This window comes from Nilaparvata lugens, chromosome 1 (assembly GCF_014356525.2).
Source record: "Nilaparvata lugens isolate BPH chromosome 1, ASM1435652v1, whole genome shotgun sequence".
Lineage (NCBI taxonomy): Eukaryota > Metazoa > Arthropoda > Insecta > Hemiptera > Delphacidae > Nilaparvata > Nilaparvata lugens.
Window position 1 is genome coordinate 57,331,032 of NC_052504.1, and position 24,619 is coordinate 57,355,650.

The window sequence follows — 24,619 nt, forward strand, 5'->3', positions numbered from 1 at the left end:
TCATTGATCAAATTTATAATTTTTTATAATTTATCTAGATACTTTACTTTGTGTCTTATCATTTTTCCAAAATATGTAAAGAAGCATTTATTATAATAGTGTATTCTATTTTTTTCCTTTGATGTTATAAGTTAGAATATATTTAATATCAATCGAGGTTTGCATTATTATTATATATTATAACTCATTATAATTTTCATTTAACATCAATTCAATAACTTATTAGAAATGTTATGATAGTATACTACTTAGGCTAAAACTATAACTATAGTATTTTATTTTGTTCTCTTCTATTTTACAGCATTTTTATATTATTAAAAAAAGTCTTTAAATTATTTTTTTTACATTTTATTTATAGTGTCTCATAGTGTAGCACTAGTTCTTCAATGGTTCTGTTCCCTTCTAGAGAGATATACGGTTCTGTAATATGTACTTTATTTCATCACTTGAAACTGAATGATGTATTTGCCAATTTGACTCTTTACCTACACATCCAATTCATTCACTGTGGGCTTATACACTCTTCATAAATTTCAAAATCAAATGAATTATTTGTTCTTGTGAATCAAGATTGTTATTTTTCCCAAGTTAATTCATTTCAATTATCTGTTACGTATTCTAATCAGATACAATAAATTACTGTGAGTTTTTTTTATTTAATTACTGTGAACCATCATCAGTTCCTTCAACCTAACCAACATTACAAAACTATAATTTTTATAGGATTACATATTTTTGAAATATCATATTTTTTTAAACATATTTGAAATGATACTTAACGAATTTTATTTATTTATTTATTTGAAATATCATATTAAAAAAAAGACATTTTCGAAATATCATATTTTTCTTGGTTCGAATCCTCCTGTAATTTAAAGTTCATGAGCAATATTTATTAATGGATTCTAGTAAAGATTTAGCATTTGTCTTGAAACAGTGAATTCAGAATTCGTTTAGGTTTTCCGGTGTAGTTTTAAATACGGTGTAGTTAGAATAAAGAAACCTGTTGAATAAAAGAAAAGAGAAAATGCAGACAGATTGTTGTTAGTTTTCCAGCAGTTACGCCAGTTCAGTTTATACTCTGTCAGGTTTTCTGCTCTACTTCTCTCAATACTCTACTGACTTGGGCTAATATATAATGTCTACCTCCATTTTTATTGTCAGTGCGATTTTCTTCTTTCTATTCCATTCGTTATTCTATTTTCCTCCTCCTACTATGTTTTTTAACTCTTCTTCCGCTTATTATAGTCATTTTTTACGATTAATTCTTGTATTCTCCTGGTTCTCTGTTCTTATCTATCATCAACATTAAACTTATTAAATCACCATCTCCTCCTTATTTTTACCATTCTCCCTTAAGAATAATTACTATTGGAGAAATACTGTGTGAAGGATATGAACCAATTTAGAGAAAAAAAATAAAAACTTACACTAGTCATTACTATGCATTAAATGAACGGGCAAGGTTGAGACAAGTCCACTCTGACACTTTACACTGGATCTTTGAGATCAAAGATTTAGAGTTTTTCTCTATTTCTTGATTCTTCTCCCTTTCTCCTCCCACTTTCTGTTTTTTCTTCCTATCCCTCCCACTTTATGAGCTTTTCTCCTTCCAGATAACAGTTGGGCATCCACATCGTTTTCCAAGAGTTTCTCACTCATTTTTGTTAGTTAGTTCGCTTTTCAGTTCCACCTTGGGTCTATTTTCTGGTACTTATACTAGTGGATCCATTGGATCTCACTCTTCGATCCACTCCTAAGAATTTCTTCTATTATTTGATAATCAAGTTTAGTGAATTTTTTGTCATCTTCATACAAATATCTATAAACTAGTGAAGTTTTTATTTTTATTTTGTGTTGTCGTTTATATTATTTTCTATATTGGTGAAAGTGAATGTGCTTATAGTTGTTGGTGATAGTGATAATAATAGTTTTAATCCATTATGTTTTTGTACTGATTCTCTAACTAAACATTAACTTGTTGAAATAGTTTTCAATAAATCAAATCAAATTAGAAATAATAATTTCAATCTATATTATTGATTTAATACTAAATTGACTCGTTGATATAGATAATGAAAAATAACACAACTACTCTTAAAATGATGACAACTAGTATTAACGATTGATTGTCATTGTTATCTTGTATCAACTTTATCTGATATTTCATCATTCCAATAAGCAATCATTACTTCAATAATGTTACAAACTTGAAAAGACTAGTTCTTCTGCGTTTATGTGGCTTGTGTCCTGCATCTTCATCATAATTAATTTATGTATCTATAACTGTTTTGTGTCCAATCACTATCTTCATCCCAATTCATTCTGCTACCTATCCTTATGTTTTCTTCAATACCGTATTGAAATAATCAATTCACATTCATAACACTTCTTGTGCCGTCTTTTCAATTTATGGCTTCATTGTATGATTATCTCAATGTTGTAGATTTGATTCATTTGTAGATGATGTGAGTTGTAACTCATTTGTAACGGCACGACTGTCAATAAATTTTTGTCATTCAACAAAGACAATAGATTACAATTTACTTGAAGTTATGAAAAATAATTAATGACATTTGAATTTAATCTACAGTATAACTAACTAGTGTTCAATCTAACCTCCATCATTATCATTAATTTGATGTATAGCACGATTAAAAATAAATAATGAGTTTAAATTCAATTTAACCAATAACTCTTATTTAGTAGCTTTACTTTTCCATTTTTATTTTATTATGTTATGGAGTTGAAATTTCTCATTTTCTGTTTCAGGTTGTTGAGTTTAAGGGAAAGAGTCTTCCGTGCTGTGACAATATGTAGGGTATGACAATTCAAAAATGGCTTCGGCTAATCCATCGTTGGATGGTAATAGCAATAGTGGTAAGACAATAATTTATACTGCAAATACAACTTATTCTGAAAAATTGCATAGGTCTTTCAGACTTTGATAGTGATTGAAACCTGTAGGTATTTTTCTAAAAAGAAATTTCACAGAAATTCCTCTGTCAATTGATTACTATTTTCTTTCCAGTTATATTCATCCCATTCTCATAAAATAACCATTATTTAATAGCACTTATGATTTCTCTGGTACCTTTTCAACTTAGCATTTGAATTTTCACATTCTTGTTGATTTACTGTGCATGACGTTGGACTTTTATCCACTGCTCAGTAAAAGTGTTTTTAAATTAGTTTTGGGGTCGTTTTAGCTGTTATGATTATAGCCTACGCCCAAAGACGATATTATTCATGGATATACATGTCTATGTGTTACAGTATTTCATGGACATACTATACATTTGGAATATTTTATTTTTGATTTGAAAGCCTTTGGCTCTTTTGTACTATTTTATGATTTTTCAGATGATTATGAATTACATGTTAATCGGTATGACATTCAAATAATTATGCCTGGTCAGAAATCACAGCAAGCTCTTCATTCATGTAATTTGATTGTGAATATTTTAATTGTTAATTAATGTTTTAATTGTGTTGTAATACAATAGACTCAATTTTATTCAATTTGTGTGACAAATTGGCTTTTCTACATGGGAGACCGTTCTTGGTCTCCTCCTATTGGTAGTATTCATAAAAATGATCTTTTAAAATCATTCAAATAAATCAAGTTTAAAATAAATCCGTCTTATATGCAAATGATACAACACTGCTAAGCTCTAATATATCTCCTAATATTAATTCAATAATAACAAACCATATAAAAGATAGAGCTGACTTATGGCTCTCTGTAAACGTGCTGTATGTGAATGAGAACAAAACTGAACTATTAATTACGTCTAGCTCTTGTGTGAATTGTCAACAAGAGTCTTTTAAACTACTAGGAATAAACCTCGATCCAAAGCTTATTTGGAGAAGTCGTACTGACGCACTTTGTACCCGATTATCTTGAGTAATATTTATATTTAGGAAGTTGAAATCTTCTACCATCGGTAGTCTTGCCCTAAATGTATATTTTGCAATATTGCACTCTCACCTTCAGTATTCTATGGGGAAATCCTAGTGTTGCAAACGAGGTCTTTCTCTGTCAAAAAAGAGAATTGCGTGCAAGTCTTATCTGAGCATCAGGAAGTCCTGTAAGCCTTTTTTCATTTACAATGGTGTATTGAAACTTCATGTGTCAATAATGGATTGTAAAATGTTTTCAAATTGAACCTCAATTTAATAGGAAGCATTCGCGAGCATAAGATTCGAAACACACGAGGCGTTTTTATATGATTTGCAAATCAATAAAAGTTATTCATGGAGCATAACTTACATTGCGGATGTTTGTAGTCTAAATAGAAAATAAGCAGATTTGGACTAATGCATGTTGTGCTTTCCATTACTGTACAATATGAAATGATTGTTTTTTTGCAGACAGCCTGACCCGGAACTTCTCGCTAGTTAACAATGAGCGCAATCGCACAGCTCATTCTAATCAGGAACAAGACAATTCCCCCCGAGACTATGACGGCCTGAAGCAGCAATGCGACATGGCCATGCATGAGCTGCAACTTCTCAGACGGTCAGACTAACTACATTTCATTACTCATTCATTATTGATATGTATATGTATGGTGATATGTATGTTGACTTGTGCTATATTATGTCTTTCACGAGAGTTGCATTGTGTATGTTGTGTAATACTCAGTTGAATTTTGTTGAGTATTATTCAATACAATATTTATCATGGTTTTTAAAATTTCTTAATCATCTATAATTCATTCATTCATTCACTAATTTATCATACCTTTACCTAAGCTTATACTTGTAATATTAATTGATGCATCCTTATTCTATTATTTTACAATAGGAAAAATTATTTCTTGAATATATCATAATCTTGATCTTTAATCTTTGTGATCAAGGAAGCATTTGCTGGTGATGCCATTAATCTTCTTGTTTGACTTTACAACCCAGTACGGGTCACAGCTTCGCTCAATCCATGCACCTGATGGTATCAGGTGTCCTGCCCATCTTAGACTCTGCGTACTCTCATCACTGTGACTATATCAGCTTGTTGGTGCAACTGGTACAGCTCTTCATTATGCCGCCTATGACAGACTCCTGCTTCTTGAACACCTCCAAAGATTCTCCTCAGGACCCTCCTTTCAAAGACACCCAACATTTCATCTTCACTCAGTGGAGTTGCACAAGTCTCACTGCCATATAGGAGTCACAATCTCTGTCCTCTATAACAGTATCTTGACCTTCATGCTCAGATATCGACTTTTTATCAGACTGGACAGTGCATAATAGCATCTGTTTGCCTGCATGATTCTTCGCCTCACTTCGCTTGATGTGTTGTTTCTAGAATTGATGGAAGATCCTAGTTACAGAAACTCCTTCACTAGCTCAAAATGTTACCCTGGATTTCCATGCTTTGTCCGTTTAAATCAATTCCGGAATTGGAGGCCATCATGACTATTCATTTTGCTTCATTTATTACCAGGCCAATATTCTTTGAACCTACTTTCAGACTTCTGTAGGCTTCAGTCACAGCTGAGGAGACCGAAATGCGATATCTTCAGCATATGCTAATATTTATGTCAATCGGTTATACAGGATTACCTCTTGTGCTGATTTTTGAATCTCTCACCACCTTTTCCAGAGCTAGGTTGAATAGAAGGTATGAGAGGGCATCACCCCGCCTTACTCCATTTTTCATTTCAAAAGGCTCTGATAAATTGTTTTTATTTGGACACAGCATATGACCTCCTTCTTTGTCTTGTGAACAAGTCTCAGCAGCTTTTTTGGAATGTTTATTTCCAACATGGCATATATCTTTCTCCTGATTATACAATCATATGCTGATATGCCTGATATCCTCCTACAGCCTTGTCTGTGTAGGGTCGGAACTTTGAATATAGAATATTCGAAAGCCCATTCACATTGTACCCTTCAATAGTGTTATGACTCTGTAATTCCCACATTCCAATCTATCTTCCTTTTAATGTAGACTATTTTAAATTCCATTAACACTTGAGAATATAATCATTTAGTTTAGTATGATTCGAAATTCAAATCTATTTCCACAAAGAAAAAATACAAGAAAAAGATGCAATGCAAATACAAACCAAAATACAACTCCTTAAAATATTGAACAATGTAAATTAAAAAAAAAAAATGTAAGTGCAAAATGTATTGTTAGAACAGGACACTTGATACAATACCTGGTACATAATATTATAAGTAATACATTGCTTACGAATTATTGTAAGGTTTGAAATTTAGCATATGAATTTATTATCATTATATCTGTTTCTATGTGTTGCATTATCTATTTTTGAAAACTTCTTTCTAAATCCATTGAAATATTTAACGATGCACATACAGTTGGCGGATGGTCATAACTTCTAGCTCACTAAAAGCATATCGAAGGGTACAATAACGGGCGATTTATTTCTCCACCATTTAACCAACTGCTAGAATATCATTACTGTATAATAATTGGGCACACTTTTTGGACAGTTTCATTCTTCAAATTTCCTTCTGCTATTCAGTTCTTCGATCAATATTTGCAGTAGCAGAAGTCTTTAGTTTCATTTATTTAGCTTTCATTGGATATTTGAGATAATTATTATACAGTAACTAAGTATTTATTTTGTGTTATTCCATTGTATGCAAGTTTGTAATGATGGTTTGTAGGCAGCAGAACGACACAATACGGCGGTGCGAGTTGACGATGAAGGAGCTGGAGTATTACAGGGGGCAGCACCACGCGGCCATGACGCAGCTGGAGGCGACCACCCAGGAGTCGAGCAGTTTGCGTAGCAAGTACACCGAACTTGTCTCCGACAAGCAGCGGCTCGACCGCGAGGTCACCGAACTCAGGTCCAACCAACAGCAGGTCTGTGGTCGTCATTCTTCACCTATATATTTCCAAAACAAATGGACTCAATTCAATGGAAATGACAAAACATGAATAAACTAGTGATCAATTATAGTTTTCCTAAAGGTGCGTACAGACTTGAGCAAGTCAGTTCACACCTTAATAAATATATAAGCTTCAAGTATCTCCGACGTAGAGTTTGGAAAATGTCAGTTTGTTCTCCAAGTGATATAAAATGATTATACACATACGAATTCTTCATAAGTTTTGTCGGAAAGTCCCAAGAAGTGTAGCGGCTGGAATGAATGCGATTTCCACTTGAATCTGAGATTCTGCTTCAACCTTTATCACGTACACCCTGATTACCTTCAGAGGTAGGTGATTGATACCCAGGTGTTGCTCCTGGACGACTTAGCTCAGCCGTAATGTGGGCGGGGAAAGGAGGCAAGTCGACGTTTTTCTTCTTTCTTCTCTGTACCATCGCTGGCGTAGACAGCACCTCCTGGTGCTTGTGACGGCGTGGAGGTCGCTCTCTGCTCTGATGACACCACTTCGAGGTAATTTTGTATTGGCTTCACGGCCTCAGTTCTGCTCAATTATAATAGGAAGAGGAAGTACGGACGGCAGCCAACGGGCCGCTGTGCCAGGAGAGAAGGGACGGCAGCCAACGGGCCGCTGTGCCAGGAGAGAAGGGACGGCAGCCAACGGGCCGCTGTGCTAGGAGAGAAGGGACGGCAGCCAACGGGCCGCTGTGCCAGGAAAGAAGTGACGGCAGCCAACGGGCCGCTGTACCCGGAAAGAACGGACGGAAGGGATGGCAGCCAACGGGCCTCTGTACCTGGAGGAACGAACAGAAGGGACGGCAGCCAACGGGCCGCTGTACCCGGAGAGAACGGACGGAAGGGATGGCAGCCAACGTGCCTCTGTACCTGGAGGGAACGGACAGAAGGGACGGCAGCCAACGGGCCGCTGTACCCGGAGAGGATGGACGGCAGCCAACGGGCCGCTGTGCCAGGAGGGGAGAACAGGGACGTACGGTAGCCAACAGGCCGCTGTACAAGGAGGAGGAAGGTTAGGAGCGAAATGCTATGGGGCTCGTCCGGCGTTTAAATACTCTCCCAAAGTAGAGGGGATGGAGATCAGCCGCCGCTAGAGGCAGTGAGAATCCTCTCGATGCGCGGAAGATGGTACGCCATCGGTACCCTCCTTATCACCGCGTTCAGCCAGCTTGCTGATAGCCGAGCGTTTTTTAATAATATTATTAATCATTTTCTCGTCACAATTTTACTTTGTGACACCTTCTGGTTTGGTCAGAAAATTGAGAAAGGAGTAGTCTGTTGAACACGATGCACGGTTAGTACGTATCTACAATGTAAATTTTTCTATCCGATCAATCGTATCCTTGAAGGAATATAGAAGTGTCTTTTTTGTAAAGGATGTCTTATAATATAACCAAGGGCCATATCCGTAAACGATTCCTAAGAATTGTGTGAGTAAATTTATTAGCCCATCATGCTTTGGTTGACCAGCAACCAATAACAGGAACCAGGCAAAACAATTCTATTAGCTAATACAATCTTACACATTAGCTACCAAAGTTTGTTTGTGTATGCATATTTTCGAGAATCATATATAGATTATGGTCTTTGGTTATTATATTTTTAAAAGAGCCATTTCAAAATGCAATTTAACCACATGGTGGATCGGCTTAAAAATTAACATTGTTCGCAATTCACAAAATCTGGTGTGGCGCACTCACACAACTTTCCTTGCCGTGATGAGAATTGATCACCTGACGCTAGTGTTCACGCGCATCACAAGTCTAACTTACTTATGAAGAAAGATCTGAGCCAGCTGGTGACAGGACAATAACGCTGGAGACATACGAGGTCTGCTATCTCTTCATAGTGAATCATTCAATAGAATCTACAGTTGCCAACAGTTTGTAATTGGATAATCACATTTTCTCGGATTTCGAGCTTATTTTCAATTTTAGGTAAAAATGTTACTAAACATTAATTGTAGAGATTTTCATGCTCAATCTTTTCCTCTCAAATTTTTGTTTAAATTGTATCTGAAGCCTGATGATTGGGAATCTAAAATCAAACTTTGCATAGATGGGGCGGAGCTCCTGAAATTTTTACAGATATGGGACTTGTGGGACTATCTCGAGTATAACTTTAATCAAAATCGTTGGAGCCGTTTTTGAGAAAATCGCAAAAAACCCTGTTTTTGACAACATTTTCTTCATTTTAGTCGCCATCTTGAATTGCATTTGATTGAAATTGTTCGTGTCGGATCCTTATAGTGTAAGGACCTTAAGTTCCAAATTTCAAGTCATTCCGTTAATTGGGAGATGAGATATCGTGTACACAGACGCACATACACACACACACACACACACACACACAGACACATACATACATACCCAATACATACATACTGTAAGCAATATATGGACGGCGGGAGAAGCCTCCACCAAATATGTAAGCAAGATATGCCTACACCCAATATGTAAGGGGAAAAACTATGACAACAAGAAAAGAATAGAATAACTAGAACTTCAATGAGTCTTTAACATATTTACATTTGAACAAAACAAGATTAATTTGATTATAAAACAATATTTTATATGAATTAATGGGGAAACACTCGCTTGCTGCTAATGAGGATTCAATGTTTGTGGTTATGAAAAATTTAAGAACAATGATTCAGTAGTCACCTACCTTTTTGAAATAGCTTCCCACTTTGGCATCCACTGTTATTTCGCGGCGTTAATTATTAATTAAAAATCAAGATAACTGATCCAATGAAATGGGTTCAGATCCCGTCCTATTCAATAATACAATTCTTTTTAAACTGCCCGAACTGCGACAGGAAAACTATTATAAAACAAGAGCAAATCTATCCCCTTCACCAGAACAGCCGGACTTTACTCACAGTCCTAACGAACGAGCTCACACACCGACTCACACCCTCACACTGACCAAAAGTAAAATTTTGGGTATTAAATATAACTCAGTCAATGTCAAACATGTAAGCCATCTCAAGTACATATTTTTATCTGTCGCACAAGCGGCACGTTTGTTATTAAAAACAAAAGAGAAGCTACATTAATTTTGACAACAAATGAAATAAACAATCTTTCTGTCGATGACAAAAATTGTTCAAAGACAAAAACACTGTTCATTAAACTTTTCTAAATTAAAACTCTAAAATCCTGATCAATATGAGATAAATATATGATTCATATATATGTCCCATATGACCAGGTGACAATACATACATACATACATACATACATATCACGCGCATCACAAGTCTAATGTATCTATGCATACATACATACAGACCAATACCCAAAAATCAGTTTTTTGGACTCAGGGGACCTTGAAACGTATAGAAGTATAGAAATTGGGGTACCTTAATTTTTTTCGGAAAGCAATACTTTCCTTACCTATGGTAATAGGGCAAGGAAAGTAAAAACAACGACAGAATGAAAGATAGAAATATCTAGTTTATCCTGTACTTTAAATAAATACTTTGAACTACTAACACATCAATGTGTGAGTACTTGAATATTCCGTTTGACATAGTTTCGTGTAAATCCTTGTTAAGTTTTTCTTGTGATATAGCATACAATGGTTAGAGTAATGTTGTCCGAACTATATTATATCGACTGTTATGGATTGCTCTTGACACTTTTTTGAGTCTTCTGCAATGAAAAATCATTGTATTTGCTGTAAACAAGTTACCGTCCAGTTGATGCATTATGTACTAATGTTTCCAATTCGTTTTTGTCGCAGGATGTGATAGTCCCTGAAACAAGCACCGGAGACTCGATCAATCAACACTACATAACCGCGTTGAAGAAGTACGATGCCATGAAGGAGGAGTACGATGCTCTCAGGAAACGCTATGACGATCTCATTGCTTCGCATTCTTCGGCTGTCGATAAGCTCGAACTCACTCAGGTTAGATGCCCTGAATTTCTACAAATTAGAGGCTAAATTGATCTACAATCAGTAGCAGCTTAGAAGTTTCAGAATAATAACATTGTCCAAGATTTCCTATTTTGAGTTGTTTGATCTATTTCAAATCAGTTTTATTTTTGTGATTAATTATCTACTCTTTGGGACCTGTTTCACTAGAATATAATATATTCTATAAAAACATAGTTATAGCTATAGAGGCTGTATAATCATGTGATCATGTGATAGTAATCTGTATAATTATGCGATTATAGTCGCTATAGTAATATTATAGCTATAAGTTATTCATGCACACACAAGAGAGCATTATTCTATTAATTGCTAATCTATGCTCGTATACACACACTTGACAGCTGTGTTATTTTTGTCATCTGTGAGATAGTAGCGCGGTTGCAGAAAATCCGGTTGAATTTTAATCGTGAATAATTTCACGAGAACCAATCAGAGAAGGCTTTTTCGAAAAGAAGGCTTCTCTGATTAATGACTATTAAAATTTAACCGGCTTTAGTGCAACCGGCACAGTATCTGGGAATAGAAAATTAAAAACTCTGAATGTCCATGACATGCTTATATATTCCTCAAATTAATTATTTAAAGTAGATTATTTGATCTGATTGTATTTCGCCATTAACATTATCAGTATTATCTATTTTCAAATTTCTCTCCCAACCTCTTTCAAAGGAGATTAATTATTGTAAATTCTATTTATGTAGTCTTGTGGATTATATATGAAACCGCTTGTTTTTGGTTGAGAAACTTTATTTATTTGTAAATCATTCATTGGATTACTGCTCATTTTGTTCATAAACGTTTTCAATTTGTTCATCTGATTATGAAATGCTAAATCAGTCATTTTGATTTTAAATTGTTATACTTTTAGTTTTGTCATTAATTTGTCAATATTTTCTGTGTTTTTGATAAGTCAATGTTGTGGTAGATATCCATATTCAATGATAACTACTTAAAATTGTCAAAACCACTGAATGTGTCAATTATTTTTTCAGATTCGATTACAGTTAATGATATAACTTTTCGATTGCAGTCCTCCAATCAATGATATAACTTTATCCATTGTATCACTCTACACTCCATTATACCTCTATACCTTCTTCTTCATCTATTACTTACACTTGTAGGATCGATGGCTTCATGCATAGCCACCTACATTTATTAGAGGTGGCTATGCTTCATGTCATGAGTAAAATAGAAAAACAAAACTAGAAACACATTATTGATCGAGATGACAGTGATCAAATTAGAATCGAAAATATTTTCATTCAAGGCCTTGCTCTTCAACTGAATAGTACTTTGCAGTACTCCAATCAATGATATAACTTTTCGATTGCAGTCCTCCACTTATACTATTCTTGACCTAGCTAGTTTTGTCTATTCGTGGCCCAATAGATTCCCTATAGCCCCTCATGGCGGCTATGTTACTCGTAGACAATCTGAGAGATTTTTGCTAGAACCACCTTGTAGAACAGCGGCTGCCAGTGCTCATGCAGCGTATTATGGTCCTAGACTTTTGAACCGTCTGTTGCTTGAAGTTTCTGGAGCATCCCAATGTATACCAATTTGTTATTATTCTTTCACTTTCAAAACTTTTAGACAGTATCTTCGACACTACTTATTAGGGAGACAAAATGAAGACTAATTTTGATTTATTTCTCAAATCTGTTTGTAAATCTCAATTCTACTCTTCAAATACATATCTTACTTAGTATAACAGAGCAGAACAGAATTTGTTGTTTTATTTTTAAATATTGGTGATCTTTATCTTTGATGTAGAACATATAGTTGAATCTCAATTAGGCCTATACTGATTACAAGAGCAACATTTGTATGAAAATAGCATAAGAGAATGGAATTTTCTTTCTTCTTAGTAGAGATACACAACTCATGTTAAACGGTGAGCTGTATCAGAAAATATCATCAATTGACATTTCTGCTTCAAGTCTTCCTAATATTACGTGGATAGATGGTGTGCCAGGGTGTGGAAAGACGTTTGAAATACTGAACCAGCATAAACCAGGAATAGATTTAGTTCTCAGTCAAACAAGAGCAGGAATCAAAGACATCAGAGAGGCTGTCATTCATAAGTACGGTAAGGATTACTGTAGAAAGATAATAAGATCAGATTACAGAACCGTTTCATCTTTCATTATAAATGGAGTGGGCAAGAAATATCATCGTGTCTTTATAGATGAGGCTGTACTGATGCATGCTGGCTACATTGGTTTCATTGCGAAATTATCAGGATGCTCCGAAGTTTTCCTACTTGGTGATTCTAAACAGATTCCTTACATCGAAAGGAGTGGACTGAAAGTTAGATGGTCTCATCCTTCAGTTTTTTGTGAGCCCACACGGAAAGTGACTTTAACTAGAAGATGTCCGATCGATGTATGCTGCGCACTATCCAAATTCTATGGTAAAATTGAAACAACTAGTGGAACTCTTCGCTCAATTAGGAAGACCATCTTTAACGGCGGTCTTCCACAGCTTGATCCAGAAACACTTGTATTAACATACACGCAGAATGAGAAAAAAATTATTCAAGAGTTACTAGGTGACAGGATTGATAAAACAATAAAAAATCACACGATACACGAAGCACAAGGTCTTACTTATAGAAATGTTATTCTAGTGAGGACAAATTCAAAGGATCTAGAGATCTATAACAGTGAAAGTCATGTGATTGTAGCACTCAGTAGGCACACTCATAGTTTCAACTATCTAACAACAGCGGAGAATGATCTCATATCATTGCTTATAAAAAACACATTAAGCTTTGATGATAAATATATAATGAGATGGCAGAGGAAAATAGAGGAGAACAAGCATGGAGGGGTGCGTATGAATAAGCATGATGATGAGTAATAATAACGTGCTGGATGTGGCAAATGAACTTGATTCCGTGGATGAGATAGAGGACAGTGTGATTGAGGATAAACAACAACTCCACGTTGCTCTTCAACACTCTAATATAACTGTATTTTCTCTCAATATCAGAAGTATTAGGAAGAACTTCGATGACCTGATGATTCAACTACAGGATATGTCCCATGATTTCGATATAATAATACTAACAGAATGCTGGATCAAAAGAGATTATACACAGAAGCAACTGAAGGACTACAATATTTTTCACTCTTTGAATAATCGTACTCAAAATGATGGAGTAATTGTATATGCAAAGGAAAATCTCAATGTACAATCGGTAGAACTAAATATCAGACAGGCCAACGTTCTTCATCTACGACTTCAAACATCAAAGGAGAGATATAATATATTAGCAGTGTACAGATCACCTTCCTACGCCAGCATAACAGAGTTTTTAGAGGACTTTGAAACAGTGCTTGGTAGACTGAGAGGTCAACTTATTATTTGCGCAGGAGACTTCAACATTAATACGCTACAGCCACATCAGCATTATCAACTTGATGATTATTACGACTTATTGAGTGAACACGGTTTGAAGAACTGCATTAAAAAGGCTACCAGAGTAACAGCGGGAACGTCTTCTTGTTTGGATCATATGTTGACCAACTGTAAAAGTAAAATCCATCCAATCGTGTATCACTCGAGTATCACAGACCACTTCATTACAATTCTTGGACTGGAAGAACATCAGTTAGACAGAACAAATGGGGATGAACAGAGCTCAACTAACTGTCAACTCTCATCTAACTGTAAATCTGTCAACTTGAACGGCTTGAGGAGAGGACTGCGAGTGGAACAATGGACGGAGGTTTTTGAGTCAAATAACACAGACTCAGCTTACGAAAAGTTCCTAGAAATTCTACAAAAACATATGGAGAGCAATACACATCATTACAGACAAAAGAAGAGGATCAAGAGCATAAAACCATGGATAACACGAGGACTTATCTCAGCTATAAGAACAAGGGATTCTCTAAATAGAAGAAGGAAACTGGACCCAGAGAACGGAGAACTCGCTAACTACTACCGAAGATACAGAAATACACTGACGTCACTCATCAAACTACAAAAGAAAATTATTTCAAGATAGAAATAGAAATAGAAATAGAAATATATTTATTAGCCGATAAATACTTAAAATAGTACAGTGGGCCATGTCACATATAAACATCTCAATACAAAAAAAAAAAAAAAAAAAAATACAGGTTACAACATACCTATAAACATCAATCAATAATTATAACACAACAATTCTCGTAATTATATAAATATATCATCAGCTTGGAAGAAATTATTTATAACATCACAAGGGAGATCAAAGAACTCTCCAACACTGTACAGTGGGTTCTCTAAAAGCATCCTTTTCACTTTTGGAAAGAGATGCAACTAAATGAAGCAAACAATGATGTAAGAAAGACATGGAAAATAATCAAGGATGCTACAGATTCAGATCAGAAAAAGGATATACAACTGAATGCTTTGAAAATTAATGGTGACATAGTCACACTGAAAGATAATCCTAAGAACTATTGAGTCATGTAAATATTTCTTTGTTAATATTGGAGAGAGTATGGCTAACAAAATATCTGAGAGTCTGAATAAAAATATTAACGAAATTATAGCAGATAATGTACCAGAATTGCATGTACAGAGTAATATGTTTCTTTTCCCCATAGATGAAAAGGAAATAATAAACACAATTGATTCTTTACACATCAATAGTGCACCAGGCCTAGATGGATTAGATAACAGGACCTTGAAAGGAATAAAAGATTTAATTTCTAAGCCTTTAACTCATATTTTTAATCTGAGCTTGTTATATGGTACTTTTCCAAGAGCAATGAAGCAAATCTGTGTCAGACCTATACATAAAGCAGGCGATAAACTAATTATTAGTAATTATAGACCTATTTCACTGATTAGCAATGTATCAAAAATTTTAGAAAAACTAGTTAAATCAAGATTAATAAGCTTTTTAGAAATTAATAATATTCTTTCTCCTAACCAATTTGGCTTCCGCAAAGGTATAAGTACAGAATTAGCTGTACTAGAATTATCAAAATTTGTAACTAGCAATTTAGAGGAAAAGAATAAATGTCTAGCAGTATTTTTAGATTTAGCAAAGGCCTTCGACTCTGTTTCCCATGACTTATTAATAAAAAAGCTTGAGGCAATAGGTATAAGAGGAGTGCCACTTGAATGGTTCAGATCCTACCTCAGCAATCGACAGCAAAAAACAAAGGTTGAGAACCATATGAGTGCAGAGGGTTCCATGAAGTTTGGAATACCTCAAGGAACAGTTTTAGGACCAATTTTGTATTCGATCTTTGCAAATGAGTTGTGCTCCATTCAAATTCAAGGTAGAGTTATAGCCTTTGCTGACGATACAGCACTCCTTTTTCAAGGAAAAAACTGGGAAGAAGTGTTCCAAACAGCAGAGATAGAACTCACAAAAATCACTAGTTGGTTAAGAAATAACTTATTGTCATTGAATTCAGAAAAAACAAAATTTTTAGCTTTTTCTTTAACAAATAGCACAAAACCACACATGACAACAATGAAGCTCCATAATTGTGATAGAAATTGTAACAATAATTGTAATTGCCCACTAATAGAACGCTCTGACAATATAAAGTATTTAGGAATAATAGTAGATGATTCATTGAAATGGAACAAACACATAACATATACAACTGCCAAAATAAGGAAGCTTATATACAAATTCTATCAATTAAGGCGTATCATAGACAAAGAAATGTTAAAAACTGTATACTTAACATTAGTTGAATCTCTTTTAAGGTACGGTCTGTTAGTTTGGGGTGCAGCTAACTTCAGTTTTATAGATCCATTATTTAAAACTCAAAAACGCATTTTGAAAATAATGGGAAACAGGGAAATCCAGTTTTCAACTGTAGAATTATTTATAGAAAATAGAGTACTCAGCGTTAGGCAATTGTATATATTATTGTTATTAGGGTATATGAAAAAACATCAAAATAGGAACCATATCATAAATCATAGCCATAATACTAGAATAAGAGAACGTTACAATCAAGAAGTACCAAGAATGAATACAGCGTTTGGGCAAAGATCACTAGGATATTTAGGGCCTAAAATATCTAATAGAATACCATTAGAAATCAAAGGAGAGGAAAATTTCAATAGGTTCAAAAGAAAAATTAGACATTGGTTATTCAGTATTGGGATACAAAGTAGTGAGGAACTAATAGTAAGTAGGATTTAGATTTAAGCAGTATTCTTTTTAATAAGGTAATTTATATGTAGAAAATAGTACCTCGGTTTAGTATCTTTGTACTAGGTGATGCTTAGGGTAATAGATATAGTTTTAGATTTTTGGAATTTTTGTATTATCTGTTGTAGCATAAATTAGTATTAATTTGATGATAACCTCGACACATATATTATATAGTGAGGTATCATTTTTGTAAACACTGAATATTGTTATATTTTTGAAAATATATGAAAAAAATATGTAATGTATGAATTTATGAATAAACTCCTCTGGATGTGTCGTCCAACATCCAGAGAATTATTATTAATGGTTAGAGTAATGTTGTCCGAACTATATTATATCGACTGTTATGGATTGCTCTTGACACTTTTTTGAGTCTTCTGCAATGAAAAATCATTGTATTTGCTGTAAACAAGTTACCGTCCAGTTGATGCATTATGTACTAATGTTTCCAATTCGTTTTTGTCGCAGGATGTGATAGTCCCTGAAACAAGCACCGGAGACTCGATCAATCAACACTACATAACCGCGTTGAAGAAGTACGATGCCATGAAGGAGGAGTACGATGCTCTCAGGAAACGCTATGACGATCTCATTGCTTCGCATTCTTCGGCTGTCGATAAGCTCGAACTCACTCAGGTTAGATGCCCTGAATTTCTACAAATTAGAGGCTAAATTGATCTACAATCAGTAGCAGCTTAGAAGTTTCAGAATAATAACATTGTCCAAGATTTCCTATTTTGAGTTGTTTGATCTATTTCAAATCAGTTTTATTTTTGTGATTAATTATCTACTCTTTGGGACCTGTTTCACTAGAATATAATATATTCTATAAAAACATAGTTATAGCTATAGAGGCTGTATAATCATGTGATCATGTGATAGTAATCTGTATAATTATGCGATTATAGTCGCTATAGTAATATTATAGCTATAAGTTATTCATGCACACACAAGAGAGCATTACTCTATTAATTGCTAATCTATGCTCGTATACACACACTTGACAGCTGTGTTATTTTTGTCATCTGTGAGATAGTAGCGCGGTTGCAGAAAATCCGGTTGAATTTTAATCGTGAATAATTTCACGAGAACCAATCAGAGAAGGCTTTTTCGAAAAGAAGGCTTCTCTGATTAATGACTATTAAAATTTAACCGGCTTTAGTGCAACCGGCACAGTATCTGGGAATAGAAAATTAAAAACTCTGAATGTCCATGACATGCTTATATATTCCTCAAATTAATTATTTAAAGTAGATTATTTGATCTGATTGTATTTCGCCATTAACATTATCAGTATTATCTATTTTCAAATTTCTCTCCCAACCTCTTTCAAAGGAGATTAATTATTGTAAATTCTATTTATGTAGTCTTGTGGATTATATATGAAACCGCTTGTTTTTGGTTGAGAAACTTTATTTATTTGTAAATCATTCATTGGATTACTGCTCATTTTGTTCATAAACGTTTTCAATTTGTTCATCTGATTATGAAATGCTAAATCAGTCATTTTGATTTTAAATTGTTATACTTTTAGTTTTGTCATTGAATTTGTCAATATTTTCTGTGTTTTTGATAAGTCAATGTTGTGGTAGATATCCATATTCAATGATAACTACTTAAAATTGTCAAAACCACTGAATGTGTCAATTATTTTTTCAGATTCGATTACAGTTAATGATATAACTTTTCGATTGCAGTCCTCCAATCAATGATATAACTTTATCCATTGTATCACTCTACACTCCATTATACCTCTATACCTTCTTCTTCATCTATTACTTACACTTGTAGGATCGATGGCTTCATGCATAGCCACCTCTAATACATTTATTAGAGGTGGCTATGCTTCATGTCATGAGTAAAATAGAAAAACAAAACTAGAAACACATTATTGATCGAGATGACAGTGATCAAATTAGAATCGAAAATATTTTCATTCAAGGCCTTGCTCTTCAACTGAATAGTACTTTGCAGTACTCCAATCAATGATATAACTTTTCGATTGCAGTCCTCCACTTATACTATTCTTGACCTAGCTAGTTTTGTGTATTCGTGGCCCAATAGATTCCCTATAGCCCCTCATGGCGGCTATGTTACTCGTAGACAATCTGAGAGATTTTTGCTAGAACCACCTTGTAGAACAGCGGCTGCCAGTGCTCATGCAGCGTATTATGGTCCTAGACTTTTGAACCGTCTGTTGCTTGAAGTTTCTGGAGCATCCCAATGTATACCAATTTGTTATTATTCTTTCACTTTCAAAACTTTTAGACAGTATCTTCGACACTACTTATTAGGGAGACAAAATGAAGACTAATTTTGATTTATTTCTCAAATCTGTTTGTAAATCTCAATTCTACTCTTCAAATACATATCTTACTTAGTATAACAGAGCAGAACAGAATTTGTTGTTTTATTTTTAAATATTGGTGATCTTTATCTTTGATGTAGAACATATAGTTGAATCTCAATTAGGCCTATACTGATTACAAGAGCAACATTTGTATGAAAATAGCATAAGAGAATGGAATTTTCTTTCTTCTTGATATTGTAATGTAAAATTATAAAATCTAATTATGTTATTAATATTACGATGTATATTAGTATCTTATGCTATCCAACATTCTAGAGATACACCATCCCTCATCACAAGCTTTGCTCAAAGAGGGATGCAACAATATTATTTAGAATATGATATTTTATGTAAATATTCATTATTTTATAAAGAATTTGTATTTTATGTTTGTAAGTATGAATTGTATATTAATTTTTTGTTGACATTAATAAATTGAATTGAATTGACTTTAGCCACATAGCATTTGAGCCAGGTAATCATTGTGTACGTTCTGTGTACAGTAAATTGTTCCAGTTCCAATCGTAAATTGTTCCCATCACGTGACTAGTGCAAAATGTTCCCATGGAACGTAATTTCAAAATCGTTGGTTCAAGCTTTTGGCGCGCACATATAAAGTTGATTTACACTAAAATGTGTCGTTTACTAGCTGCGTGAATGAAGAAAGGCTGTTTTACAAACTTATCGTCTAGAAAAGTGTGCATTTCATTTATTCCATTACTCTCAAATTTTCTATAGAGAGAAATTAATTTAATGAATGGTTACCAAACATCATTTGTTGGTTATGTTTCTATGGTAAAGAAACAAACTATCGGCGCATGCGCAGAGAAGCAAGCAGACTACAATAATCGACCAATGAGAGCTCAGATAGTTGGAACTGTACCAGATCGGACAATGTGTACGTTCTGTGTACAGTAAATTGTTCCAGTTCCAATCGTAAATTGTTCCATCACGTGACTAGTGCAACATGTTCCCATGGAACGCCATTTCAAAATCTTTGCTTCAAGCTTTTGGCGCACACATATAAAGTTGATTTACACTAAACTGTGTCGTTTACTAGCTGCGTGAATGAAGAAAGGCTGTTTTACAAACCTACCGTCTAGAAAAGTGTAAAAATTCATTTAATGAATGGTTATCAAACATCATATTGTTGGTTATGGATTCTATGCTATGCTATGGTGAACAAACTATCAGCGCATGCGCAGAGAAGCAAGCAGACTACAATAGTTGACCAATGAGAGCTCAGATAGTTGGAACTGTACCAGGTCGGACAATTTACCACACTTCGACTGTGGGGCAGGATTTTGGAGCTGGAACAGGTTTCTGGAACAGAATCTGTCAAAATTCCTCCCATGGAACGCGGAACTTTTTTACTTGGTAAATTGTAAATCGGACAATTTACCACATTCCATGTACACAGAACGGGCCCAATTTACCAAGCTTCGACTGTGGGGCAGGATTTTGGAACTGGAACTGGTTTCTGGTACAGAATCTGTCAAAACTCTTCCCATGGAACGCGGAACTTTTTACCTGGTAAATTGTGAATCGGACAATTCACCACATTCCATGTACACAGAACGGGCCCAATGGGCCCGATACGTTACTGTATTATTCCTATTACGTGACTATATCACATGATATCTCATTTAATTACTTTGCTTTATTGTTAGTTGGTTGTGTTGTATGTGCAGAAGGTCCATTAAATTTACTAATAAAAGTATTTCAATAGGGCTACTTGATCAAATATAATTTAAATTTGTTGTTTGTGCAGGAGGAGCTAGGCCGGCTGAAGACGCAGTGCGAGGAGATGGTGAAGGAGCGCAACGTGGCGGTGCGGGAGAGGAACGGCCTGAAGCAGCAATGCACGGCAGCCATTCGCCAGTGGGACAACGCGCTCAGGGAGCTCAACGAGTGTCAGGAGGCTCTCGGCAAGGTCGTCTACTACTAACAAATTCATTTTAAATCGTGTCATGCAACAGCTTTTTTTCAATGGATTTTCACAATGATGGAAATCATTTAATAAATACAAATATAAATCTGAATACTCTTTTAATTTATTTTGTCACAACATGTTTCGGCTACTAAACATTTTGTTGTGACAAATAATTTAAAAGGGTACTCAGATTTATGTATTTTTTTATTTAAAAGTAACCCTAAAAAAGACAATGGAAATCATTGTATGACTATTGTCATTTTTATGTTAAAATTGTTACAAATTAAGAATTCATCTTATAATTATTATTTAACGAAAATCCCAAATAAATGCTACAAATCACCCCGAAGACTTCTGCTACTGCAGACATTGACAACAGGGTTAACAGCTAGATGGAAATTCGTTTAGAATTACTATCCAAAAATTAGTTGCCAGCCCGGGAATCGAACCCGGTACCTCCCAATTTGGATAGTAGTTCTCATCGAATTTCCATCTAGCTGTTAACCCTGTTGTCAATGTCTGCAGTAGCAGAAGTCTTCGGGGTGATTTGTAGCATTTATTTGGGATTTTCGTTAAATAGTAATTAGCATTTGAATAAATGCATTTTCTATTTAATTCCATCTGTAAACTGGTTGGCCGCTATGGCTTCGTATAAAATGAGCGCTGCTATCCAGAGATTGTCAGTTTGGTGTAAGGGTAAAGCATTCCTGACTGGCAATTGGGAGGTACCGGGTTCGATTCCCGGGCTGGCAACTAATTTTTGGATAGTAGTTCTCATCAAATTTCCATCTAGCTGTTAACCCTGTTGTCAATGACTGCAGTAGCAGAAGTCTTAGGGGTGATTTGTAGCATTTATTTGGGATTTTCGTTAATTAATTATTATATATTAATTAGCATTTGAATAAATGCATTCTCTATTTAATTCATCTTAATTCAAATCAATTTATTTCACCAAGAACACAAAAATCACAAAGTTGTTTGACCTTTGGGCAAAAACGATAATTATTGAGTTGAATTCTTGAATAATATACATGATTGTATGGGTTCTAGGTGCAACAACAACACGAGGAGGCGATGAAGGAGATCAACCAGGCGATGGCAGTACGCATCAAGGCCAGCAAAGACCTGAAGCGACTGACAGAGGAGCGCAACGCGGCCATGCAGGAGTACAGCCTCATCATGAGCGAGCGAGACACCGTGCACAAGGAGATGGAGAAGCTCAGCGAGGACCTCACGCAGGCGTTCAAGAAGAACAAGGCCCTCGAGATGGAGAGCAAGGAGAGTATGGAGGAGGTAAGCCAGAAAACCAACCAAAGCAACCAACATTCATTCAATCATTTCAAACATCATCGAACAAATGATTGACGAGTAAGTCTTTGATTAAAAATCTTGCAGATTGACAGAAAGGAGTATTAATGAATCAAGTATCAAGGAATCACTTGATCACACTATCAAAGAACTAAGCTATGCATTAGAATAGAATTGAATGACCTTTTTATTTGATGGCGTGGCGTGGCGAAGTTTGGACAGTCATGTCCACTCTACCACTTAACCCTGAGACAAACTGTCAAAGACCGTTCACACTGTTGAAGATTCTTGATTATTTTTCTATAAAATCAGAAGAGCTTGATTCTGTTTCTGGAATCTTCAACATTTTTTAGGAATATAAACGTGTCTGTATGATTCGTATTCATAAATGAGTATTTTTGTTCTACTCCAAATCTACTTAGAATCCATGTCTTCATCTCTTCAACCTCTATAATCATAACAAAACCTTCAATTATAATCCAAGTATAAGAACAATTATATATTATTTCTTCCATTACTTGAAAGAATTATGTCATGAAAATATAGATTAGTAAAAATATTCAGTTATAATGATAATTATCTAGAATGTGAAAACCTATTACATGTGATTGTATTGGGAAACTAGCGCTGTTGTACGAGGGTAATTTATTTCTGAACCTCCGATTGCCTTTTGAATGTTTAAATAATTGAACGTTAGCACTTGGCGGTACTCAAGTAAGGCGGCCTTGTTTCTGGATCTACTACTCGACAACAATTGATAATCTGGCCGCACCGATTACAGGTCATTTGATGAGGATGATGTGATAATAGCCCTACCGCTTATGATATGTGATTGGAGGTTGGAAAAAGGACTCGTATTTTGATATTCTCGATTTTCACGGTAACTGTCTGCTCAGCAGAACAGATATTCATTGAAAATTAGAGGTTTATTAAAAACTGTATTGAATGAAAGGTAGTCAAAATTCTATAATATGCTGCCTAGATATAAATGTTGAAAATATAAAGTAGACTTTTCCAAAAGTACATAATTCATTTTAATTTGTTTATTCTTATACTCGAATTCAATTTATTATTATTATGTATTTATACATTGATACATAGGCTACAATATCATTCTCAACTATGAATGATTGGGAAAGGAACAACAGGCTTAAAGCCCAATACTAAGTTAAAACAAATTTATGGCATACTTTCCAATTTTTATTGGAAAAACACTTTCAAGAAATTTGGAATAACAATAATGATTGTAATTTTGTTATTGTTGTTCGTTTTAGAAAAAAAGCGCTGTCCTACCAAATGGAAACGCTGAAACGTGAGATTGCGTCGGCGCTGCATGACAGGGATAAGGCGCTGAAAGAGTGCAACGACCTGAGGGAGAAATTTGGCGAGTTCACCGCCAAGGAGGACTCCCAACGGGAAGCCTTCAAGGCCAGGTTCGACTCCAACTACATTCGCGGAGAGAGGTTAGTCAATGAATTAAAATACATCATGCAAATCATCATTAATGCTGAAATAATTGAAATTAATCAGTTTACTTAGTGTTGGCTAGTTGTTTATGAAGAAGTATCATAATAGTAGAGCTGAGTACAGACGCAGCCACGAACACTCGCTACTCACAAGCCATTCACGATCAGTTGCTCGTTGATTTCAACGATCCATAGGAAACCCATTTGATGAGGCGACGAAATGTTTTCATGCACGCGCAACTAACATGCCTAGATCACGTTGTGGGATCCAAGTTCTTGGCGCGTAAGTCTGTACACAGCTTAAGAAGAATTATCGCAATATATGTTTGTGTTGTCCCAGATGTGTTGAGTGATTTACACTAGTGTCGCCTCGCAGTTATGACCATTAAAAGAATCTTATCTTCAATGAAAATTGAATTGTCATAAATCTTTTTATTAATGTACTATAATCTAATACTCGTATAATAACGGTTTTATAATGTGTTATCATACTATTGATTATTAAATTGTTAGTTTGGTTTATTCATACCTGTTTTTTTTTCTTT

At 34.8% G+C, this 24,619-nt stretch overlaps 1 protein-coding gene across 1 annotated transcript in view; it reads left to right on the forward strand.

Moving 5' to 3' along the window:
* LOC111054918 (disks large homolog 5) overlaps nucleotides 1–24,619 on the forward strand; it is a 105,454-nt gene that overhangs the window by 9,902 nt on the left and 70,933 nt on the right. The window contains exons 2-8 of the mRNA XM_039437708.1: nucleotides 2,773–2,880; nucleotides 4,375–4,522; nucleotides 6,646–6,847; nucleotides 10,636–10,803; nucleotides 21,139–21,300; nucleotides 22,351–22,593; nucleotides 23,884–24,071. Of these exons, the coding sequence (XP_039293642.1) occupies nucleotides 2,838–2,880; nucleotides 4,375–4,522; nucleotides 6,646–6,847; nucleotides 10,636–10,803; nucleotides 21,139–21,300; nucleotides 22,351–22,593; nucleotides 23,884–24,071 (1,154 nt within the window). The 5' untranslated portion in view covers nucleotides 2,773–2,837. The remainder of the gene's footprint in view (nucleotides 1–2,772; nucleotides 2,881–4,374; nucleotides 4,523–6,645; nucleotides 6,848–10,635; nucleotides 10,804–21,138; nucleotides 21,301–22,350; nucleotides 22,594–23,883; nucleotides 24,072–24,619) is intronic.